The sequence below is a fragment of the Mycena indigotica genome, assembly GCF_014461135.1.
Source record: "Mycena indigotica strain 171206Taipei chromosome Unknown Mind.scaff0015, whole genome shotgun sequence".
In the NCBI taxonomy this organism is placed as follows: Eukaryota; Fungi; Basidiomycota; class Agaricomycetes; order Agaricales; family Mycenaceae; genus Mycena; species Mycena indigotica.
The window spans coordinates 1,254,698-1,278,413 of NW_023503014.1; the positions used below are offsets into that span (position 1 = coordinate 1,254,698).

A 23,716-nucleotide genomic window follows, 5' to 3' on the forward strand; every position below is an offset into this window, starting at 1 on the left:
CGTAGGTGCGGACCGCGTAGAGAAATGCCCGGCCGCGTTTCCGATTGCCGTTGAAGGTGAACGCCCTGAACTAGAGTCGGAGTCGGAATCGACGTCTCCGGAGATGGTGTTTGGGGTCCGCCAGTATTATTAGCGGCGGCAGCGGCAGCGGAAGCCTGGTTGGTGAGTAAAGCAAGGGCCTCAGTTAGGCTATCGATTTTCGCCTCGAGTGAGTCCAGCCGGGCGTCTGCGGTAGGAGTGACTCCGGACGGCATGACGGGTGCGGGGACCACAGGAGTAGAGGAGGAGGGGACAAGTGGCAGGGGCGGTGACGAGGGCGGAACGGACTCGTACTCCGAGCCTGAGTCAGCGCCGAACCTGGCAATCTTGTCCGGTTGATCCCGTAGAGAGTTTCTTCTGCTGTAAGGGCAACCCCGGAGGCCTGAGATCAAGGTCCTAGCAGGGGAGGATCCAAAGGCGTGAACATTGGCAAGCGAATACAAATGAAGCTGACCTAGCAGGGGAGGATCCAAAGAGAAGAAACTCTAAGGGTCCGCCTGCTAGGTAGCTGACTATATACTGCTTGTCCGTAGCTGCCGCTGTCAGGCACAGAAGGCTTGGGCGGCGTCGCAGGCGAGGTCCCAGGGCGACCGTCGGGAGGGCGTTGACGGATCGGTGATTGTGCGGGCGAGATGGAGGGCCGGACCGGAGACGGAACCGGAGTCGGACCGGAATCGGACGGGAAGTTCCCCTGGCATGAAGACTAGATTATAGTACATTCTGAAACCCTTCCAGCCATACCAGAACCATTCTAGAAGCTCAAAAAATGACTCTTCTGACAAGCCCAAGTGAGTATATAAATTTTTGGCTAGGTAAAAGTGAGCTGAATGCTAGATTGTAATAGATCCAGAGGCCTTTAGAATTATACCAGAACTACTCTGTAAGCTCTAGAAATGACGGAGATAGAGCCCTAGTACTATTTTAAAGTTATAGAGTAGCCTATCAGCTGCACTAACAAAAGTTAGTAGATTTGTAGTCAGTACAAGTGAGTTCAATGCCAAGTTGAAACCTTTCTAATGATATCAAATAATAAAGCGGAAATCTTAACAAAGTTCATAAATTGAATACTCATTTAGCAGTTAGTAGCTGCCATAAGTGGCATTGACAAAAGTCAATAGATTTGTGGTCATCAGATCAGTATTGAAGACCAGTCTATATGTCTATTGAATCTATTTGTGCTTATATACAATACATACTAAATAATCAAGAACTTACTCAGTTACAAGCCTATTACTGTGGGATTAACAGGCACTAGGCGCTCTACTGCCTGGGCATTTGCCTCCAGTAAAGCCTTTCAATACCTTTCTGATTATATAAATATCATTCTTAATAAATCAAAACTCTTTGAGTTAATTACTGTTTTGAAGTTATTTGATTGACTTGGAGTAAAATAGTATAGATTGGTAGTCACCCATTTTTAAGGTCTTGTAAAGATCTTTCTGGTCATACATAACTTGGCACAAACAGACTAGAAATAAACTTAACTGCCATAGTATTCTGTAGTAAAAGATTTGTAGTGAACTTGCTTCAATGTGAGGTCAGGTTTGTAGAGCTTTCTCATACCTCTCTGAGTTAAGCCTATTACTATTTTGAACCTAGTCCAAAAGACACTTGATCTTTTGTGGTACTTAAGTCAGGTTAACTGAGATAGCCAAGTTGCACTGTTTTAAAGGGCATCCTAGCTTCATAGATTGTCAGGTACTACATCTCAAATGGGCATTGTTTGTTTTTTCCCTGAAGAGCTTTTAATGATATATAAATGGATAAGAATTGACTGCGTTATGTTAGTAACAGGGTAAAAGTTCAGATTTGGATGGGCAGTTGCGGGATTGGCCCTGACAGGTAAGAACCAGATAATAGCGAATTTAAATAGTTTTCTAATGATATATAAATCATCTGAAACGGATAAGAATTGGATGAGTTATAACCCTAACACTGTTTGAAAGTGGAATTCCGCGGATTTCCACGACATGAGGGGTTGAACCGGCCCTAAAGTCGGATTTCCGCGGACTTCCACTTAAAAGACACTCGTGATTTTTCACTTTTCTGTGTTTTCTGGTCCAACCATTAACAATTGGGCTTAGCTCCAAACTAAACCAAGTCATAAAATTTGAATATCTACAATTTTCATTAATTGAGCCCGACCCTAAAGTGGAAATGCGCGGATTTCCACCTGGCAGCTAGGTTAGGGATTGAACCAAGCGCTACAGTGGAAATCCGCGGACTTCCACTCTAAAAGACACTCGTGATTTTTTACATTTCTGTGTTTTCTGGCCTAACCATTGACAATCAGGCTTAGGTCCAAACTGAACCTAGTATTCAATTTTGAATATCTACAACTTTCATTAATTGAGCCGGCCCTAAAGTGGACTCCATGGATTTCCACCCTAAAAGACAGTTGTGATTTTTCACTCTTTCTCAATTTGTGAGCCAACCAGTCAGTCAGTCGGTTCATTCATTGAGTCTTTAGGGCTAGTCTTATATAAGTCATTTATAAGGTCAGCCCTAATGGACTGTTACTTTAGGGCCAGTCTTTATATTTTATTTATATATAAGTCATTTATGGGGCCGGCCCTAAAGTGTGGGAAAAAAAGAAAAAAAATACCCATAGTACAGAAAGAGAAGCCAACATGAGTTGTGAATGCAGGAAGAGTACAATCCACCAGATGATCCACTTTGTAAGAAGACTTTTGTTATTCTGACTCTTTTAGCAGTTTTACTGAGTTGCCAATCAGGTGTAGTGGCTGAATGGGAGGTCACTACTCTCCCATCAGCTTAGTGGCAGTCTTTTAGGAAGGAAGACTGCCAGACCAAGAAAAATGCCACAACCAAAAAAAAAAAGACAGTTACTAGCAAACCACTGACGAACACACCATGACCAACAGGTTGAGCTCAGCTCGGAAGGTGTTGAACCAACCTCGCTACCCGCAGGCTTACCATAGCATATCCTATCTCCGCCAATTTAATGAAGCACAGACCAGACTGATCCACGTTCACTGTCTTCCCCCAGAACCCACAACAGGAAGAGCAGGGTCATTGAAGCCAAGCTACTCTTCCATATATAAGGCAGGCCCACCCCTCAGCCCACCCCAGGTCCAAATCGCCCAGAGGCGTGAAAAGCGCTGTCCACAATTTCGCGCACACGGAGTCCGCAGCAAGTCCGCAGATCGCAACTTGGCGGTCCACTGTGGGTTCAACTCGGGCACAACACAAATATTATTTCTTTTTTTTACACAACATGGGTGGAGAAATATGTGGTATAGTCTGCGGTACTGGCTGAGAATGAAGGTATTTAACGCACTGTACCCCGGCAGCGGCGCCAGGAGCACGATCGACGCGACGCCGACCCACACGGACCACCCGAGGAGCACGTACAGGAAGTATATCCCGATGACCAGCTGCAGCGGGATGTACAGGAACAGATCGATGAAGTCACGGCTGTCGGCTATATACCAGCTCAACGTGTCGCGCAGGAGGGACACGAATACGCACTGATGTTGCCGCTGGAGCGCGTGAGTCAGACGCTGGACGAGTGGGGGAATCACGCACAGGTCGGTTGTCACCAGGTTGTTGATTTTCCCCACCATCGACTGGCCCTTCTCCTCCGCCTTCTTGTCGGCTGTCTTTTGATCGCCATCTTTCTGTGCCGCACTGCTGCTGCTCGACGAGCGGACACTCGCCGACCTGGGCTGAATGGTTGTCGATTCTGCATCGCCCTCCGAGGCCTCAGCCGCGCTCGTGCTCCCGGACTCACTCGCCGCCTCGCCCGCAACAGGCTGTTGTTCCGTCGTTGCCGCCTCATCATCTCTGCTGTCCGCTTTGACGCGGATGCGCAGACTGTGGGCGAAGACGAGCTGCGTGACGACCGACTCGGTCCACACCAGCGTGCACGTGTTGACGAAGATGTACGCCTGGAACGCGAGCGCGCCGATGAGCGGCCCGCCCGCGACGAGCGCGATCCACACCCACGGGCGCACGATGTGGCTCTCGGGCTGGTCGCGCGGCTCGATGTACCTTCGGAAAGGAGTCAGCGCTCTGGCAACCTGCACATGTACAGCTTACAGTAAGAGCCGGTTCATTGCGAACGGCCCCGTGTAGTTGGCGAGGCAGCGGACGACGACGAGCGCAAAGAGGGCTGCGAATTCTCTCCAATAGACACGCATGAGTCCGAAGAATGGGTGGCGTTGTTTGGCGCCGGAGAAGACATCGAGGAACTGCAACTTGTGTTAACCAAGTATTTGTGATGCAGACTACGCACCTTGAAGCTGCGCTGCTTGAGGTGTTCGGCCCCGTCGGTGTCGCACAGCGCGTAGAGCTGGTCCTCGGGGACCTCTTTCTGGCGATACGCGGCGAAGATGATGGTGTCGAGAAAGAAGTAGAGCGCGAAGCTGAAGACCGACGCAGTCTGCTCGGGGTTGAGCTCTTTTTGCGGGTTCTGCGTGGTCATCAGCGGGTGTTGCCGCGGATTCGATGCACGCACAGAGGGATCGACGGGTGTGTAGAGCCGTGGTGTGAATAGCGGCACGACAAGGCCGCTGAAGAACACCAATGCAATTTTGGCTATCATCTTCGCGCCACGGTCGAGCGGCTCCTGCGTGAATGTGGCGAGCGGCATGACGTCGCGGTAGATGTAGAGCGCGGACGCGGCAAAGAGGACGAAGTTGGCGTGGCACACGAGCCGCTGGCGGTACTTCCGGGGGTCTAGGGTGAAGAACGACAGAAAAGCCGCGTAGAGCTGTAAGGAATGAGGATAGGCAGCAAAAAGATAGAGTGATAGCGCACATATGGCCCCGTTCCAAGCAGCACCTCCTGCCACGTATCTCCCTCGTCAATAGCCACCGTGACCGAAAGCCCTAACGCTGCCGCGGTAGCGACAAACCGCGTGACGCGCCACGCAAGGATAGCACCATAGCCAATCGCCGGCGGGGCCCCCGTCGACCCTCCCCGATAGCGGAATGCCACCGCGGTCTGCACCAGCAGCACAGACGCAGAGACCGCGGCGGCGTAAACGGGGAGGCGCAGGAGGGCATCATCGTCACCCAGCGCGTGGCGGAAAGCAACGTGGCGCAGGGCGCTCTGAGGGATGGCGAGCGACAGGTCCATTGGCCGCCATGTTTCCGAGGAACGCCGCTACTTGTACGGGCAGCAAGCGCCCAGGAGTCAGTCTCGTCGGCTGCGGTGGTGGGTGGGAGAAAGACGGCAAATTGGAAAATCAGCGATCTGATGGGGACCGGACACGGAGTATAAATAAGGCCTGGTGTCGCCGCGCCGACAAGGGTTTCATGGTGCGGCCTCTGTCTTGCCACCGTCCTCAGGGCGGCCGGACTGGAGGACGGCGGAGCGGAGGCGCGTGCTTTTCGAGGTCGCTCTTGGGTCGCTCCGAGCCGCGTTGGCGTCTCCCACGCTGATGATTGTCGATGACGTGGCCATAAAGGTGCGAGGGCCAACAGCTTCGGACGTAATTTGGACGGGATGGGACGGAAAAGTATGTGAGCAGCCTAATACAACGCAACTATGTATAGCTCTGATAAGCCCACCCGTAGCCACCGGACGTGGCAGATCCTCGCAAGGCTTTAGTGCGAAGGCCCGGCTTCCGACCTATTGGCAGGCGTTGGTTTCTGACTCGAGTCGACTGCCTTCTGCCTCCTCTCCTCGATCTTCCGCTCCGCCCACGCCCAATGCGGGCTCTCCTCCCCATCCCCATCCCCATCATCATCCAAATCCACATCCCCCGCGCCGAACGCCACGAACCGCGGATCACGCGGACCCGTCTCGGTCCACCCGCCGCGGTACGGCGGCAGCGCGAACACCGCGACGCGCAGCGCCGGCAGCCGCCGCACGTCCTCCCACACGCCGGCGACCATCTCGCCGCCGGTCCCGCGCAGCGCGACGTGCGTGACCTGCCGGAGCTGCGCGGGCCGTGCGCGCAGGAGCGCGAAGACGGCGGGGACCGTGTACCACCCCGCGTCCGGCCAGGCGGACGCGATGTGCACGTGCGTGAGGCGGCTGTAGAGCGCCGGGTCCGGGTCCGGGTCCGCGCCCAGGACGCGCCTGACGATTTCGTCAAGCTCCGGCACCACCGGGCCGGCAAAGCCCACGCCGTACCGCGTCGCGAAGAAGAGGACCGACTCGCGGAGCTTGGACCCCCGCGCGGGGTCTGCGAGGAGCGTGAGCCGCGTCGGGCGGACGCGCAGGCCGGGCCGGAGCAGCGCGGCGATCTCCGCGTCGCATACTGTGAGGTGCGCCAACCGCGGGCAGCGCGCGCCCACCAGGGCCCAGAAGTCGTCGAAGAGCGGTGGCGTGGGGATGCGCAGCGTCAGCCGGCGCAGCACGGCGAGGATGTGCCGGCTTTTAGAGCGGAGGGTGCTGCAGAAGGTCCGGATGGCGGAGATGGAGGACAGCGTGACGGAGGCGTAGAGCACGGTTTCTGCCGCCCGCCCGACGGCCTTCGAGCAGACCGCCAGTGTGAGCGCGCTAGCGGTGTCCGTCTCTGCGGAGAGGCGCACGATCTCGAGGAGGACGTCATCTGGGAGGAGAGCGGCGATAAGGCTCGAATTTGTGGGCTCTGGCTGGACGCGAAGCCTGCACAAAGAGTAAGTATTTGCATTGTGGGCCGAAGGCACCCACCATTTAATCTTGTTCAAGCTTTGAGGCTTCAGCAACGACAGGCTCATGGGTGTGTGGAGCAAGAAGTGCTTGACGTCAATGATGCGGGAGAATGGCATCTTTTTATGATACACCTATACTTACTAGTAGCTACCCGGTACTAGATGTGATACATAAAAGTAAAGAAGTTACTCAGAGCCTGGAAGGTTCCAACCATTTACTGCCCATATGGTATTGAGTTATGGCCCAATATATTGAGTGTATAGAGTGTGTAGTAGATAATATATTGCTTCATGTTATTTTATATTTTGGTTTTTTTCTTGTAAGGGCAACCCTGGAGGCCTGAGATCAAGGTCTAGCAGGGGAGGATCCTAAGCGCGAACATTGGTAAGCAAATACAAATGAAGCTGACCTAGCAGAGGAGGATCCAAAGAGAAGTAACTCTAAGGGTCCGCCTGCCAGGGAGCAGACTATATACTGCTTGTCCGTAGCTGCCGCTGTTGGGCACAGAAGGCTTGGGCGGCGTCGCGGGCGAGGTCCCAGGGCGACCGTCGGGAGGGGGTTGACGGATCAGTGATTGTGCAGGCGAGATGGAGGGCCGGACCGGAGTCGGACCGGAATCGGAGATGTCTCCAAGGGGCCGAAAGGGAGGTTCCCCTCACATTTCTATAGTTTTCACATATCTACTAATGTATCATGTTAACTGAAAGCTTAAATATACAACAAGTAATAATACCTACATTCCATTGATGTGGTCAAACTTCTATATATGGAAATTTGAATCTAAACTTGTGACTGATATATGACATATCATGAGGACTTTGGTTAGACTTTATAGTGAGTACTAATATATCTATGATTTCTCTTTGTACTGTAATTTCCCAGCCAATACTTTTACAGATGTTCCTAACAGTTTCTTAAAAAAAGGTGTGATTACTGAATTACACCTTGGTGTCTATATGATTATTCAGTGGCCACTACTGGACTATTTGAATCACTCATCAGGAGGTCCACTGCTGACACACAGTATTGAGTACATAACAGAGTTGTCATATGGCTTTTCTGTTTATTCAAGCCTACATTCAATACCTATATATATATCAACATCACCTAAGACCATAAGGCCTATTGGGTCACCTATTTTGTAATAAATTAATATATCTAACAGGTGTTGAAGTATTGGGTTAGCGAACCCAAGCCATTGCCGGCTGCTATCATCGTGTAATGCAGAGCGGTGGGATTCTTCTACAACATTCTGTGGATTCACTTAACTAGAATCTACTAGAACAAATAGGATAGTATAAATCCTCTGTATTACTCTTTAATAATTCATTGGTTCTTCTCTTCTTTCTTCAACAACAGGATCCGGGAGCCTGTAGCTATAAAAGCTTAGAGTGTCAGGAAGTCAGTTTTGATATATAATGTGAGTAGCCTGGTACATATATGGTGATAAACAACTACAGATTTTGACTGGGATGAATCATGACATTGGTTGTCTGGTGTAATATAAGGTCTGAATCTATATTTGGAGGCCTTTGATGCTTCTCTTCCCACTTTGAGCTTCTTGAAGCACAAGACAACACTGTTACTATCCTAAGTCAATTTTGCTTAATTATTTTTCCAAATATAGCTAGATATGGTTAAATTTTCAGGTTCATGAAGAGCTTTAAGGAGCTCTGAAATGCCCTTTTGCTCTGTGGAACTGCTAGGGACTGAAGAGCATAGTACAAACAGGTTTTTTGCTTACAAAAAGATAACCATCAAATTCCCATAAGTTGTCTGGGGCTCCAATATCAATTATATGCCTATCTCAATGAAATTTATTACATTGCATGGACTGACCTAGTTTTCTATAGTACTTTCAATGTGACAAAAGGTCAGACTACTGACCCATTTCGATCAATTCAGCGGGCCTGTGACCCGTGACCGTTTGGCTGAAATGTCTAATTCGGCCACAGGCCGAATTTCGCGTGACCTATTACCCGATTAGCGCAGGCGCTGAAAATTTGAAAATCTTCCCGATTAGGACAGTTTGGGACCAAAAGATTTGGCTGTGACCTGTGACCCGCCAAAATATTTCGGCCAAAAAATCTGATGTGACTGTGACCCGCCTAATTGAATGAAATAGGTCAGTATTACCAGATTCAGCATTGACAAGCTTTCTCACTGGAATGAGAAAGAACAAGAAAAGCAAGAGCCCTTCAAACTGCTCTAACTGCAACCAAAGGCTACAGCACAACCAGAGAGGGAGAAGAAGAGGCAGACTTTGAACTCTGAGGGAAACTCTGCTGGGGGAAAACTATGATATAGAAACTAAACTAGAAACAGGCTTATATACCCTACTAACTAGGAGCTAGGAGAAGGAACAGGAACAGGAAAAGGAACAGGAACTATAAGCAAACATATAGGAACTAAGGAACACATAAAGGGAGAGATCAGGAACAACTAACAAATATGGACAAACAAGACCAAACAAGCAACAACAAGCCAAAGGCTTGTCAGCATATTGTAGACTATTACCAGATTCAGCATATTGTACTACAATGATAAAATATCTATAGAACTCACTCAGATACTTAATGGTAACTTCATAGAGGACTTTTGTGAGCTGTATTAACATATTTTTATAAGATAGTTTTCTGAACTCCTATACCTCACTACCTCTAGTAACCTCTGCAAGGATAATAATAGATGCTGCTGCCAAACTAAATCCTAGTTCTATACATTTAATTAAATGTAATTAACAAAAGCCTGCTCCACCTTTAAGTTAGGTTATTTAGAGGGTCCTTGTTATCTGATTAGTAGACCAAAAGTGTACTTGAGCATTAACATTGGAATATTCAATGTGCTCCTGCTTATAACCATGGTAAAGCATCAACTCCCTGCAACTCATGTGCGCAAGGGCTATAGGCAATTCAATGAGCTGGACAACAGTGTTCTCGTATGTCTATATCAGCGTACATCAACTTTTATTCTGAAAAATGACTGTCACACCATTATTGCTGCTGACCTGCTGCAAATTTTTATTAATCACGATGACTTGCAGAGCAAGGAGTCTATCCTGAATGTCAACCCAATTGGATATTGAAAAATTATTGAGCATTTTAACATAGTCAGTGCTCTCAGTTCAGCATCACTATACCTCCTCTCCCCAGCTCTTACCTTTCTATGCTGGAAGAGTTTTGTGTATGACTGGAGGACATTCACATCCCTCTTGTTGCTGACAAACAGAATTTATCCAGGTGAAGGCTAGCAAGCTTTAGTCGGCTAGAGCTGCTATAGAGGATAAACTTACCTATATGGTGTAGTATCGTGAGATTGTGTGAGGTTCTGGGCCATGTCAGCCAGAGCCTTTCGCCATCTAGATGCATAATGAGCTGTGCGAGGCTGCTCTGGTCAATATGGACATCAGTGAGGAAGCCGGAAGGGACCCAGCACCCCAAGATATAATAGGCGGCTCCCCGCTTCCGAAGCTGAGCTGAGGAGAGATAGGGAAACAGCTGGGCCAAATCATCTGTCAGCGTCGGGCTCGGGCCATATCGGATCATCGGGTGGTGTGACTGCGAGTGGGTCTGAGGAGCATGAAGGTAGGGTTTAAGCCCGGAGAATAGACAATATTAGCCTAGTGATTACATCCTGTAAGTACGGTTTTTTATACGCTAAGAGATTAGGGATGGATCGGATGGGCGCTGTATCCCTGGGCGGATCGGATGGGCGCTGCGTAGGGCCTGCAGGGGTGAAGGGAAGGGGTTAGAAGAATGGGGGGGGAGCGTTGAGGAGTATGGCGGTTGTAGGCCTACGCGGGCCCGATCGGCCCCGAACGGCCCGACGGCCCGTCCCAGACTATGACATCGTCACTATATGCAAAAAACTTTGCATCTGGAACCATCTGGAGCAGCGAGAGGCGGGACAAGCCAAGACCGTGATTGGTAGCCCTGAGATTGAAGAGAGCCATGATCTCATTGCCTGGAATCCAAGGCTCTGAGAGGTGGTGAAGTAAAAGTTGAGAGTGAACTGTATTTGCTCCCTTGTCCGGGCACCATATCCACCAAGCAGATCAGCATACTTGATGATTTGGTCGCCAAGGCCGGCAAGATCTCTGAGGACAAGAGTCGATAAAGGAATGGCACCTTCATACTGAAGCTGGCCAGTATGAAGCTTAGGAAGTGTTTCACCAGAAGAGGGTAGTTGAAGGATAGAACTGACAGTGTTTACCAAGATGCCTGGAGAAAAGCATAATGGTGCTTTTCTCCACTGCATGAGCATTGTAATCCATGGGTTTTGCAGACGGGCCTCATATTCTAGGAGCTTCTGTTAACTGCTTATGTCCAAAGAGAACAAACATGCTTACCCTTTTTTGAGTCCGCTAGGTCTGCTCAGAAACCCACTTGTTGTCCATTCCAAATCGGATATGGGATTGATGAATGGGGTGATAGGTACTGAGAATGGACTCCTTCCAATTACTAGTGTGGGTCCAGACAAAGACCTGATTGTTGTTGACTCCAATATATTGGCAGTAAGAGGTAGATCTGTCACACTGGTCACACATATCACATGAAAGGGAAATTTGATCATCAATAGTGTACCAAATAGAAGGACACTATGTACTGTGACAGATTGGTGTACCAAATACACAGGTGCGCAGGAGTTATAAGATTTTTGTAAAGATTGGCGTGATAGAATATTATTGTGCAACTCTAGTATGAAAGGTGGGGAAGAGTTTGTTAAAAACCCACTGACAGTACATATTTTGAAGCATGATTGGATCAGGCGTGCCAGACGACAGATGATATTTGACCCAAATTGGGACAGAATAATAGCAAATAAATTTTCATTATGTAAATTGACAATCACAAGGGCCTGTTAGACAGTATTTAGCGGTAGACAAGCAGTAAAGGTAGAGAGTGTTAGCTGAAGCTAAGCTGAGGCCGCTCGACTAAGGAAGAGAAGTCAACCAGAGTGACCGTGTGTGACGACATGATCTTTTGATTGTGTCATCACGTGCTGATCGGGGGACTTGGAAGAATTTTTGTGAATTCGGGGCTGTAAGGGCAACCCCGGAGGCCCGAGATCAGGGTCTAGCAGGGGAGGATCCAAAGAGAAGAAACTTTAAGGGTCCGCCTGCTAGAAAGCTGACTATATACTACTTGTCCGTAGCTGCCGCTGTCGGGCACAGAAGGCTTGGGCGGCGTTGCAGGCGAGGTCCCAGGGCAACCGTTGGGAGGGCATCGACGGATTAGGCCGGGTGTGTTAACTTATCTAATATTTTCTAAAAACTGCATATCCAAGCCTAGACCAATGGGACGATACTACAGCCCAGGACGGTTTTATAGTTGAGGTCCTAGCTTTGCTTGTCAAGCATCAACTCAAACTACCTACAATCAACAAGACTGACAAATCTTAAAGGACTTAAAGACTGTCGGTTAGAGGATGTTTTAGTCTTGTGGGAGATGAACTTATTCAGCAATGAGGGAGAGGGAGAGGGACCACAACACTTGCCCTTATCGCCGCTTTCCCATGTCACGCTTCTGCTACCGTCACACGATAGATAGGGTTGAGCACGGGTCCGGGTCTGGGTCTCAGAAGGCCGACCCTGACCCTGACCCTGACTAACCCTGACCCTTCCGGGTACGGGTCCAACCGGGTCCGGGTTGACCCACGGGTTGGAGACATAGAAGTAGAAGATGTATTTGGGACAATAATTTCAACATAAGATATATTTTGCTGTATGATATTGGCTCAGATGTAGCATATTGAGCCTATTCCTCAATATGTCAAGCATATTTAATACAGTGCACTCATATGTCACATGTCATATGGGTGACATAAGTGACATATGATTTTTTTTGTCTCTTAAAAACTCACAAAAATCAAGTTTAGATAGGGAATTGTTAAATCACAACAGCTCATTGGACCCTCCGGGTTGACCCTGAGAGGGTCCGGGTTTGGCCGGGTTTAGAAATTGTCATACCCTGACCCTGACCCTGACAGACCCTACCCTGAAACCCTGCGGGTCGACCCTGACCCGTGCTCTACCCTAACGATAGAGTAGCGGTGGGGTAGCAGCGAAGTGCATGTTTTGACACTTTGCCACTCACCCGATGTGCAGTTGAACTGCACACAACAGCGAGTGGCCTTTAAAGGCCGCAACTTGAGCAGCATCGCTCCAATCACGGGTCCCACTCCAGCGATGCCCATCACACGGCAAATTGAAAATTTTCTTTCCCAGTAAAAACATGAATTCATTTTACACATTTTTATATACATTTCTCAGTGAAAGAAATACTGAATTTTAATTGCATAGAAACAGATATCAAAACAATGCCTTTTTGCTTGTGTTTCAGACAGACAGAAAGCTGACCTTTCCCTGATCACGAAAGACGATTTGAAAGATGGGCTTTCGATGCTTCTTTCTGTTTATATAAAAAGGTCACCTTTGTGTAAAAACAAAAAGATCACTTAAATGGGCAGCGGGAAATCGCAGGTCTACGGAGACGAACAACATTGGGGTTCTTTTCCGATGCATCATCGACGAGAAGACCCCGGACACCATTCCTTTCGGCCTGTCCGACTTGTCCGACCGCAGAAGTGTCCTGCAACAAGAAGGCTGGTCGGTTTCTGTGTTGCAAATTCGGCGGCAATCCCTATGTTTTTTACGTCCTCACTCCGGTCTTTGACGAGTTGAAGGAGCCATACATCGTGATTCACGATGCTGCTTTGGTAGTAGAATGCCTTCGACTGGGTAAACAAAGCACGATCGAGATTGTCAGGCATCTTGCCCGCATTGGTGCAGAGTTTTACCCCGCTTGGCGCAGACCTGCGAGTTTCAAATGTGCTCCTATCTCAACGTATAAAGATGGCTCGCACCTGCCCAAACGACTCGGTATGCGACCGGAGCAGCACCAAGGCGACATGCTCGATTATTACGCCTATGTTCAGCGCCGGGAAGAGTTTCTGTGTACACCGCGTGGCGCATTGGCATTGCTAGAGGGGGGATTCGTCGGTAGGCTCGCTCGCATGGTGATTGAGAACCCGGAGGACTTGGTTTCGTCGTACCCCTCAGACGAAGAACTTTTTTTTAGTCGCAAGATTCTGAATCTGGGCGAGGATGGACTATATCAATCTGCTCTGGAACAAGACGAGGTAGACCTCATCTGCGGAGTATATTCGGTTTCAACAGGTAATCTTGGCTCGCTGGCTAGGCCATTTTAATTCAAAGCTTTACAGAGCAGAACTCATCGCAACTCAAGCATATCTCATGGTGGCCACCTCCCAGCAGTTTTCGACCGTCCGGGCTCAACACGGGTTGGTGGAATGCTAATTGCGAACACTGGTTCCAGGCACGCTTGCGAGAGATGCGCGCAGGTGGGGCCAAATTGATGAAATCCCACGAATGGAAATCAGCGATTCGAATGAATGGGCTCGCTGATAAGCATACCGATCATTCTGCCTATTTCTTGGACCGTTGCCCCTTAGTAGTCAAGCGTGATTAGTGTAGTTGTATCATATGCTGTATTTTTTGTCATTCAATAAGTGCTGCCGATTTCTTCTTGTCTGAATCGAGTCGAATTTCAGACAAAAAATGTGCAGGAGTTGGCTTCAAGTTACATAGATCTGGATTCTGGCGGATCGTCAGCCCTCCGAGTCGGGCGCGAACCTAACGCCTTTTCTGGAACGAAGCAGTTTAATTACCGGTTCTTATGCGCAAGTCCTTCTCTGATGCAGGTGGTGAAAAGTGTACAGATAACGCTCTGGCTGTCCATAATTATACAGCTGAGCTTGGGATAGATGTACGCAAGAGATCAGCAAAGGCTGCAAAGCGTGACAAGGAAAGGGTGTGACTCGGACGCAAAATGCAAATGTGTGACACCTGCGCTCTCACTTTTGACCTCGGCTAATACTAGTAATAGATAGCTATGCCTCCCAAACGAAAAACGAACGGAGATCGAGGGACAGGGCGAAGAGGGTCACGAGAAATTGAATGACAAGAAAAAGGCGCTTCAGGTTCCAACGATGAGAAAAAGCACGCTTCAGGCTCGAGGACGGTGCTTGCCCCTGCACAAGTCGATGGGGAGCTGAGTAACGAGAAAAAGCGCCCCGCAGGTCCGAAGGCGCTGCTTGCCCCTGCGCGAATTCAAAGGAAAAAGAGTCGGCGATAACGAATACAAATGGTATGAACCGAGGGACAACGCATGGTGCGTGGTTTTGGTGGATTATATGCTGCTAATCATCCTTCTACAGGAAGTTAACTCGCAATATCAAACGAAAGGAACCTAAAGTAATCATCGACTATGAGAGCGAAAGTGACATCGACTCTCCGCTACCCCCGAGGCCCACCCGCAAAAGCCGCGTAAAGGAAGAGACCGAAAGAAGCGTTATTGGTCCCACACCATCCAAACTCACCCGCCAAAGCCTCAAAGAACAAGAGACTCAAGGCAGGACTATTATCCCCGCACCATCCAATTCCAAACCCGCCCGCCAAATCCGCCGCAAACAAATCGAGGAAGGCAGAATCATCAGCTCCGCGCCGATAAGGCCCGTCCAATTCTCCGATTAGAGATATTCTAACTTCCTCTAGAATGGGTGCGACTGATTCTGGCGATGATGATGAGGGAACCGTTGGGGATGATGAAAGGAAGGACGACCGTCCCAGGTAAGCGAAGATAATTTTCAGATCTAGCTTTCTTCTAACTTGCTCCAGAAAGACAGGTGAAATTGATACCGACGAAGACGATGAGGAGGAAAACCTTTCAAGGTAAGCGAAAGAGCATATGGTTCATACGTCTATTAACCCTCTGGCGACCCCGAAGGAGGTTCACGCTCTCTTCTCTCGTCTGCCCACGTGGAGGGCGCTGTCGCCGCGGCTGGGGAGGCCGACTCCCAGATATAGAACCGAAGCTCAAAAGATTGTCGCTCACGCACTTCAACATGCACACGCAAGCACGAAACATTGATGGCAGCGAAGTGGACCGCGATTGGTGCACTGAGCCCGTGTGTATGCTATGCTTTGAATACTACTTTCACAAGCTTGCTACTCTCGACTTGTCCATTAATGGCATCTTGGACACATTGTTGACTGACGATGAGTCAGTACATAACTTCAACCCATAGACACCCCTTCCATTAACTTCATCTGTTGCTTTAGAGATCCAATTTCTTCCAAAACGCAGCGAGATCGGAGCGTTATCCAATCTGACGCCCTTTCCGCCATCGCACCTGGTATGGGCGACCTGTCTACAGAGTTGTCGCAAGGTTCTACATCAAAGTTTGTTCGTCCTGGGGAAATTGAACCAGAACCGTTTGCTGGTCCGGCCCCGAGCCCACCGTTTCCAGAATGGTTGGAAGCCAACCGTCCGCGTCGCAGGACGCAGCCGCGTCGAAAGCCGGACCCAAACTTTAAGCCGAGCACTTATCCTCGCATGGTTGCAACACCTTGGGAGGTTATCAAAAAATTTCGATTCTTACCCAAGGGCGACGACAGCGACAATAGCGCCCGAACAAAGGTCAAACAACGACGACAATGACAGCGACAATAGCGCCGAACAAAGGTCAAACAACGACGACAACCAACAACAGGAAGCGTCTGACGGCGACAATAGCGCACAGCAGTCAGACCGCAGTCGCAAGAATTCGAACAGCAACGACGATGATTCACACAGTGACGAGGGCGACGATGAGGGTAGAGTCTAAATTTCAAGGGTTATTACTTCGTTTGTAATACTGTACGGTACACGAGGTTGCCGAGTAACAACTTGTATAGACGTTGAAACTTAGCGTGCGAACGCCTTGGGAATGTGCCAAATTATGTTGTCTATTTCCGCCAGAAAGGGTAGTATAAGATCTTATACATATAGGTCAAATTTAGTCAAATTGAAAACCCGAAATTCTGAATTAATCAGACGCACTGGTGTCGTGAGAACTCTAGAACCGAAACCGCACAAATCGAAACAAACTGGGTCTGCAGAAAACAGGTGAGTAAATTGGAGGAACGCAATAACAAGAAAACGAATGCTAACATGGTTTTCGAGAGCCGCGGCAACTTTGACAGAGGCAGTCGGGCGCAACCGCGCGAGTTTGGCGAGGAGGTGCCCAGGGTACTTGGCAATCGTCTTCGTTCGGGGCGCCGCAAGGCGCGTTCGGCGCTAGGTCCCAGAAAATGGTTACGTTGGATAAGTGTAGCGTCGCTGATATCGAGAGGAATGAGCTCGAGGTCAATTAAATGGGTAAAACAGCAAAGCGCGCATTGAAACTTACTTGCCGACGACCCAAGCCATGGGAACGTCATTGTGAGGGAGCTGAGTTCCAGCAGAACTGCGAGACGCAATAAGGTCGCCACTTTTGAGTCTGAGCCATCCTAGAACAGATGAAGAACAGGTAGCCGATGGCAGAAAGTAAAAGCTTACCTGATTCCACCAACTCTGATTCAGTTTTGTTTGGAATGGTGAGAGTACGCTCCCATGCCCAAGTCTTTTCTAGTCCCGCCTGAGGCGTGTCTTGATGATAGATGTAGACGTCAGCGAAGGTACCATCCTTGAGCTTGATAGCAAAAGGACGGCCCGGGGCCAACGACAGATCGGGGTATTCCTTGCCGCGACCAGGGAGGGCCAAGGGAATCAAGGGAGAATGCGGCAGAGAGTTGGCGGAGAAGACGAGCGCGGTTGGATGGCGGGCAAATCGAACGAGGGGGCAAGTCGTTCTGGCGATGACGTAGGTCAGAATTTAATCGCAACTCTCGGCCCTAGCGTTGCTCCTAATCGTTCCACGTTTGCGATCGTCAGGAAGGGTCAGGCAGGAAGGGTCAGGCAGGAAGCGTTCTGCCAGTTCAGATGCCTTTCGATATGTTTGTGGTCCATCGGCATTGAAGGGAGTTAGCTTTTCTTTTCTAGCGCGTTGAGCCCAAATTAGGGTCAGCGGACTGGTCTGAGACGGCGAAAAGAGCGTTGTATGAGCTCCTGTTACAGCTCGACTTCCGCCTTCCATACCTCGCGCATTCTGTCGACGCAGAGCGCGGTCGACAAAACGCAAGACTTGCCACACCACGGATAGCGCAGAGCGCGCCCAACAGCGGTGGTGGTCTTCGGAAGAAAAGTGTGATGTGGCTGACCTCGTGACCGCGGATCAGGCTCGCTTATAGCCCTACATGCGGATAACGGTCGCGTACGACTTTCCCCGCACCGGCTCCTTAGCTGCTGTCTGCTTAGGTTGGCTTTCCTTCCTGTATTGTCTGTGGTGTGTGGCGTGCGCCCTTCTCCACACCGTTTGTTCGGCCGCCGTCTCCTTGGCCTGAGTTTCCTTGTATTGTCCGCGGTGTGCTGTCGCCTGGCCTCCGGCTGGCATCAAAGGCATGACGAAGTTCTGCATAAAGAATATCATGAATCCCAACACCATCAGAGGCCAAAATATCCGTTCCATGAACAGATTCCACCCTACTGCCCGTAACCGTTTGTAGACGACAATGTCTTCTTTGCCTTCTGTCATACGACTTTGGGCAGCAAAAATGGTGGAAATCTCTTCAATCTCGGCAACCTTGGGAGGACCTCAGACAATTGTGGGAGTTCATTGAGATAAATACTCACTGCAACGGCCTGGACCCATTCGCCATCTGTGCTGACTTGAACCTTCTGCTGCCTTTCACCTGTTTGATAGTCAAATATATATATATCACCGTGGTCGCTTCCAGATACGATCGTGGTGCCACGATCGGCCCAACGGAACTGCAAGGGTCGCAGCCACTCGCGTCGGTGAGGAACATCAAGGGTTTGAGTGCGAACATTATCACGATATCGGTAGATGGCTGGTCCGGATTGCATGTCTCCAAGCCCAAACACGCCCTGGTCCACGTTTGGAGCGAGGAATCCACTAAACGCGGCGCTCCAGTTCTGATCAATTAGCAAGTAATAACTTACATTCCGGCCCCCGCATCCCAACTGCTTCGAACGGTACCATCTTCCCCGTTCAACGTCCAACTATTCAGAAAGTCAGTTGGAATAGACCATCTTCTGAAATTGGCGTACACGCCGGCCAGGGCTTTCAGAGATATAGACGTATATGAGCCGGTCCGGCTCTTGCATGTTCCTGTGGAAATCGATAGCCCCTGGGCTATCAAGTTCGACGTCGAAAATCAACTCGGCTGTCCAGCGCACTTTCTCTTTCGGCGCGCTGATAGACCAAGATTGAACGCGGTTGCGTCGAGTTCCCAAGGCTAAACGATTGTTGACGGAATCGTAAGCGAGGCAAGTGATTTCGGCGGACCCCTCCAGTGCCATTGTGAATACTTCTTCAAATTTCTGTCAAGGACTCTTGAGTCAGTCAAGTTAATGGAATCACTGCGAACGCACCCCTTGGTAGCAACGCCAAGCACAAACAAAACCTTTCTGGGTCCCAAACCACAGAATTTCCTCAACTTGGTCTTTTTGACGAACCCATAGAAGAGAGGACGTAATACCGCGTTCTCCAGGCGGCGCAGGCCGAGAATATTCGGTCCTGGAGGAAGATGTGGGGCAGCCGCGGACACTCATTGACAAACGAGGGAGGAAAGTTGAAAGCGCGGCAATGGAATTTGGCTAGGGTAAGGGAGGAGTAGACTCAGTGGTTCGCGGGACGCAGAGCGCGGTCAACAACGACTGGACGCGATACCTAAATGAGTTGCAAGGAAGCGCAAAACGCGCTCGAAGGATGGCCGCGGTTTATGATCCGCGGTGACGACATCAGTCACGTCACGCTTTTCTTCCCAAGACCGCCACCACCACCACTGTTGGGCGCGCTCTGCGCTATCCGTGGTGTGGCAAGTCTTGCGTTTTGTTGACTGCGCTCTGCGTCAACAAAATACGCGAGGCATGGAAGGCGGAAGTCGTCCAAGCTGTAACAGGAGCTCATACGACGCTCTTTTCGCCGTCTCAGACAGTCCGCTGACCCTAATTTGGGCTCAACGCGCTAGAAAAGAAAAGCTAGCTCCCTTCAATGCGGATGGACCGCAAACACATCGAAATGCTTGCAAGGCATCTGAATTGGCAGAACGCTTCCTGCCTGACCCTTCCTGACGATCGCAAACATGGAACAATTAGGAGCAACGCTAGGGCCGAGAGTTGCGATTAAATTCTGACCTACGTCATCGCCAGAACGACTTGCCCCCTCGTTCGATTTGCCCGCCATCCAACCGCTCGTCTTCTCCGCCAACTCTCTGCCGCATTCTCCCTTGATTCCCTTGGCCCTCCCTGGTCGCGGCAAGGAATACCCCGATCTGTCGTTGGCCTCGGGCCATCCTTTTGCTATCAAGCTCAAGGATGGTACCTTCGCTGACGTCTATATCTATCATCAAGACTACGCCCTACACTGCCGAAAACATTGAAAACATCGAGTTACATCGACCCTTCCATCTTTCCTCGGCCCCAGCTTCTCTCTCGGACCCCACGGATTGCACTTCCCACTCTTACCATCCTATCCTTAGTAACTCCATGCCCTTCATCTCGCCGCGGTACCCGTCGCTCCACTCCAATGGACTTTGCAAGTGCACCGCCAGCCAAACGAGCAAAGATCGCTCGTGAGTATGTGGAGTCTCTCGGCGACAAGCGCGCTTTCTGGGTGCTCATGTCACCCTTGCTGGCTCCCAAATCAATCAAATGCAACAACGTGTCAATGCGAAGGAGGGTAGGCAATCAGCTCGACCGAAACTCAATGTTGAGGCTCGTCCCTCGACTTCCGAGGAGGGTCTACGACTTGTCGAGGAACGCGATTGAGCAGCGGGAAAAAGAGGCAGAGAAATCTCGAAAAGAAGATGAACGGAGGCCTCGGAACGTGAAGAGGAAAGGGACCGTGTGATGAACGCGTCGAGCATGGTTTTCCGCGGGGCATTGACAGGGCGGAAGAAGAACAACCTCAAGACCATTGCCTATGCCCTCGGAATTTCGATGGACGGCACGAACAAGCAGCTCCTAGAGCGCATTACGAACCATCTTGACCAGAACCCTGATGTACGTGCAGACCCGCGATTCGCTGAGCTGGGCAGCGGCCGTATCCGAGAATGCTGAAAACATCAAGGATAATACCCCAGCACCTTCTCATTCCGCTCCTTCACCAACGACACGACTCCCCCCCCCGCCGATATCACACCATGAACTCATCTTCCTCGTCCACCTCTTGTAGATATAACAAACATGGCCTATACTGGACACCCTCCGTCTTCCAGTTCATCCATGACCAACACCATACCTTTTACACCTAATCCCCCTTATACCTTTTCTCCATTGTATAATTCCTCGTTCTCTTCATCATACATACCTTCTACTCCCTTTCAAGACTAAATCTACGTGTACCACAATGGAAAGACAAGTTGGCCATGGGCAAGCGGAGCTGCACCTTTTGCTGCCGCTTCCCACTTTTCCAATGCTGCATTGGCCTCCTTGAGCTCGCGCGCCGCAGCCGTTCACGTTCCAAGAATAACATGTCCCTCTTCTCTCAGCTCGTCCATTTCCCCTTTGACCTCTATTAGCCGCGCCTGGTAACGCTCCAACTCTCCACGCAGATCGAGAGGAGCGCGTTCATCTTGACGCTGTTTTCTACAAACTGTAAGTAAAGGAATATATCACAGAAGCCAGTTACGCACCTTGGAGTTGCTCAATCTCCAGCTGAGACAGTTCTTGCCCCGCCTCTTCGCCATAAAGTCGATCCGTAAATGTCTGGTCTCCCGTCTGCGAATCCAGCGCACCGCCTCGCTCGAAATATGGCCTGCGGTTAATTGGCCACAGCGAAAACGGCCACGCACATTGAGCTTGTATCTGGGCTTGAGCAGCCTCTTCTGCTTCCCGAATAGCTGCCAAATCCGCGTCATGGGCAACGACAGCCCGCACATTCTCTTGCTGGCCTTGGGCTTTCGAAGAGCAGTTGGAAAGATGTCGATTAAGAGCCGAAGTGCTCTTGTAGTCCTTCTCGTAGAAAGGACGCTTGATGACAGCGAGCACGAGCAGAAAAAAGAGCCAGGGCCCAGATGACGGGTAAAAGCATCTGCCTGGAAATTCAGATGAGATGACATATGACAAGTCCAATCGCACCTAAGCACATTAGTGTATGTCCCAGCTTTACATTCTACATGGAAATGGGGACTGGATTGACCGTTGGACGCGTTTTTGAGGGGTTGGCCGGTTTGTGAGCGTGTTGTCACCGTCGGACGACGTTGTTTGGCTGTTGTGAGCGTCTTCAGAGCTTCCTAGTGGTGATGCGCAAGTCGCTGACGATATTGACGGTCGCCTGAGGGACGGCGGGGAAAAATGCGGACACGTGATCGCCATTATGACGCAGCTATTTGCACGTATTTGCTTGACTATGCTAGGAGCGTTGAGGCCATAAAAACAAGATATACATAGAAAGAACGGATTCGCAGTGTGTGATGCAATTATATATCTCCAATTATTTCTTCAGACAAGAACTTATACATACACAATCGGGCTTGGGCGCGTGTTTCCGCAATTCCTGTTCGACTGAATCAAAAAGTTAGCTTCAGAAGGATGAGAAGTGGAAGAAAATCGCACTAGAGGCAAGATGTTTGCTGTAAGCAGCATGTTTGCGCATAGTGGCCAGTTGGGGACGAATAGCATTGGTGAGAGCCTCTTTCTGCTCGCCTTCCGCTACTGCAAGCGCTCGCTGGAGAACATAATCTGAATCGCGAGTGAGAAGGGCTTATCACAGTCTTCTTAGTTGGAAAACTCACTGCCGTATTGATCCTTCATGAGCAACCCGATTGGTGTCAGGCCATCAGGTCGCAAAGCCGGTCCCATCAGTTCTTCGATTATCGCCTTGCGACCATCTGAGTCACCAAAGATCATCGCCTTCTCACAGACGTTGGAGGCAAACTTGTGGCAAGCCATTGCTAGCACACGCCCGCTGAAGCTGAGTAAGAATGGACGATCGGTCGCAAGGCAATCCGTTTTCCAGAATGAACTGGACGATATAGTTCTACAACCAACGCAATAAGCCAACTTGAAGAGGAAAAAGAAAGGCAAGTACTAGCACTGACCCCAAATTGATCTTGCATAAGATTAGCGGTATGACTTGTAAGTTCATCGAGAAGTGGCCGGGTGTATGGTTCAGGAAGGTGACGGAGACATTGTTGCAAGACATGACAGCCAAATGGATGAGAAGCAAGCCCATGGGCGTGGCCGATGAATGTTGAAATGAAACCAAGTCTGTCAGGGGAAACTCGTTCGATAACCTTCTGAATAACCTTGATGCGAATGAGTCATGTTCATTCCCCAGCCTCAGGTAGATCACCTACGTGATTCCCGTTCGAGTCTTTGGCACATCTGAGAATATGGGGCTCGAGTTCTTGAACAAACTTGACTTGCTGCTCCGGAGTTACACATTCAAAAGCCTTTCATTGTTGTTAGCTATTCGTAAGTTGGTTAGACGTCGACTTGACTTTTTGCAAGCGGCAGCCATAGACATTGGATGATAGATAGATGATATGGCCTTCCATGGCACCAACAAGAGTGTCCTTGTGGGCCTGGGTACCATGTTCCAGTAGCTTCTGTATTACCTGCAGTGAGCAGAGTCGTAAGCTGGGGACGGCAAAAGTTGAAGCAACTCACATAATTACCGAAAACATCTTGAATTAGATGTAATGTATTGTCGGGGTCGATTTCATCGAATACGCATTGGATTTCTTCACTTGTGGCACTATTGAGCTTGTGTGCCAAACGAAACTGGTCCAGCATCTTACTAGTAAATGAGGGTGTTTGGGTTTCGAATCGGCGACTTCCGCGCGCCATCATACCAAACCCAGTCCCACCACCGTACATATTGAGGATTTGGTTCCTATAATCAGGCTGAGGAGGATAGCTCATGGGAGAGAGCGGTGGAAACATCACATTGCGTGATGCTACATAGCTGCTGTTGTAAGTTGTACTAAATTTGCCATTGTCAATAACGTAAGACAATAAGAGTGGCGTCAAGTTCATACCTGCATTTCAATCTTCTTCTCAGTTATTGTAACCGGCATTGGAGGCAGTTTCGAAGGAAGCATGGGTGGCGGTTGACAAAGTATCGGAGAGGTTGGATAGTAAACTTGAAACGGCGGGGG

The 23,716-nt window shown here is 49.8% G+C and overlaps 2 protein-coding genes across 2 annotated transcripts; both read right to left on the minus strand.

The window, feature by feature from the left end:
* Nucleotides 1-5,612: 5,612 nt before the first annotated feature.
* On the minus strand, nt 5,613-6,764 carry MIND_01340300 (uncharacterized protein; the record flags this gene model as incomplete). Its single annotated transcript, XM_037369847.1, has 2 exons — nt 5,613-6,621; nt 6,667-6,764. The coding sequence occupies 2 exons, from the start codon at nt 6,762-6,764 to the stop codon at nt 5,613-5,615; spliced, it is 1,107 nt and encodes a 368-aa protein (XP_037213843.1).
* A 15,373-nt stretch (nt 6,765-22,137) lies between these two features.
* Nucleotides 22,138-23,480, minus strand: MIND_01340400 (Pumilio like protein; the record flags this gene model as incomplete). The annotated part of the gene is made up of 6 exons (XM_037369848.1): nt 22,138-22,295; nt 22,349-22,616; nt 22,655-22,861; nt 22,913-23,008; nt 23,057-23,173; nt 23,226-23,480. 6 exons carry the CDS (start codon nt 23,478-23,480, stop codon nt 22,138-22,140), a joined length of 1,101 nt encoding a protein of 366 aa, XP_037213844.1.
* Nucleotides 23,481-23,716: the final 236 nt, after the last annotated feature.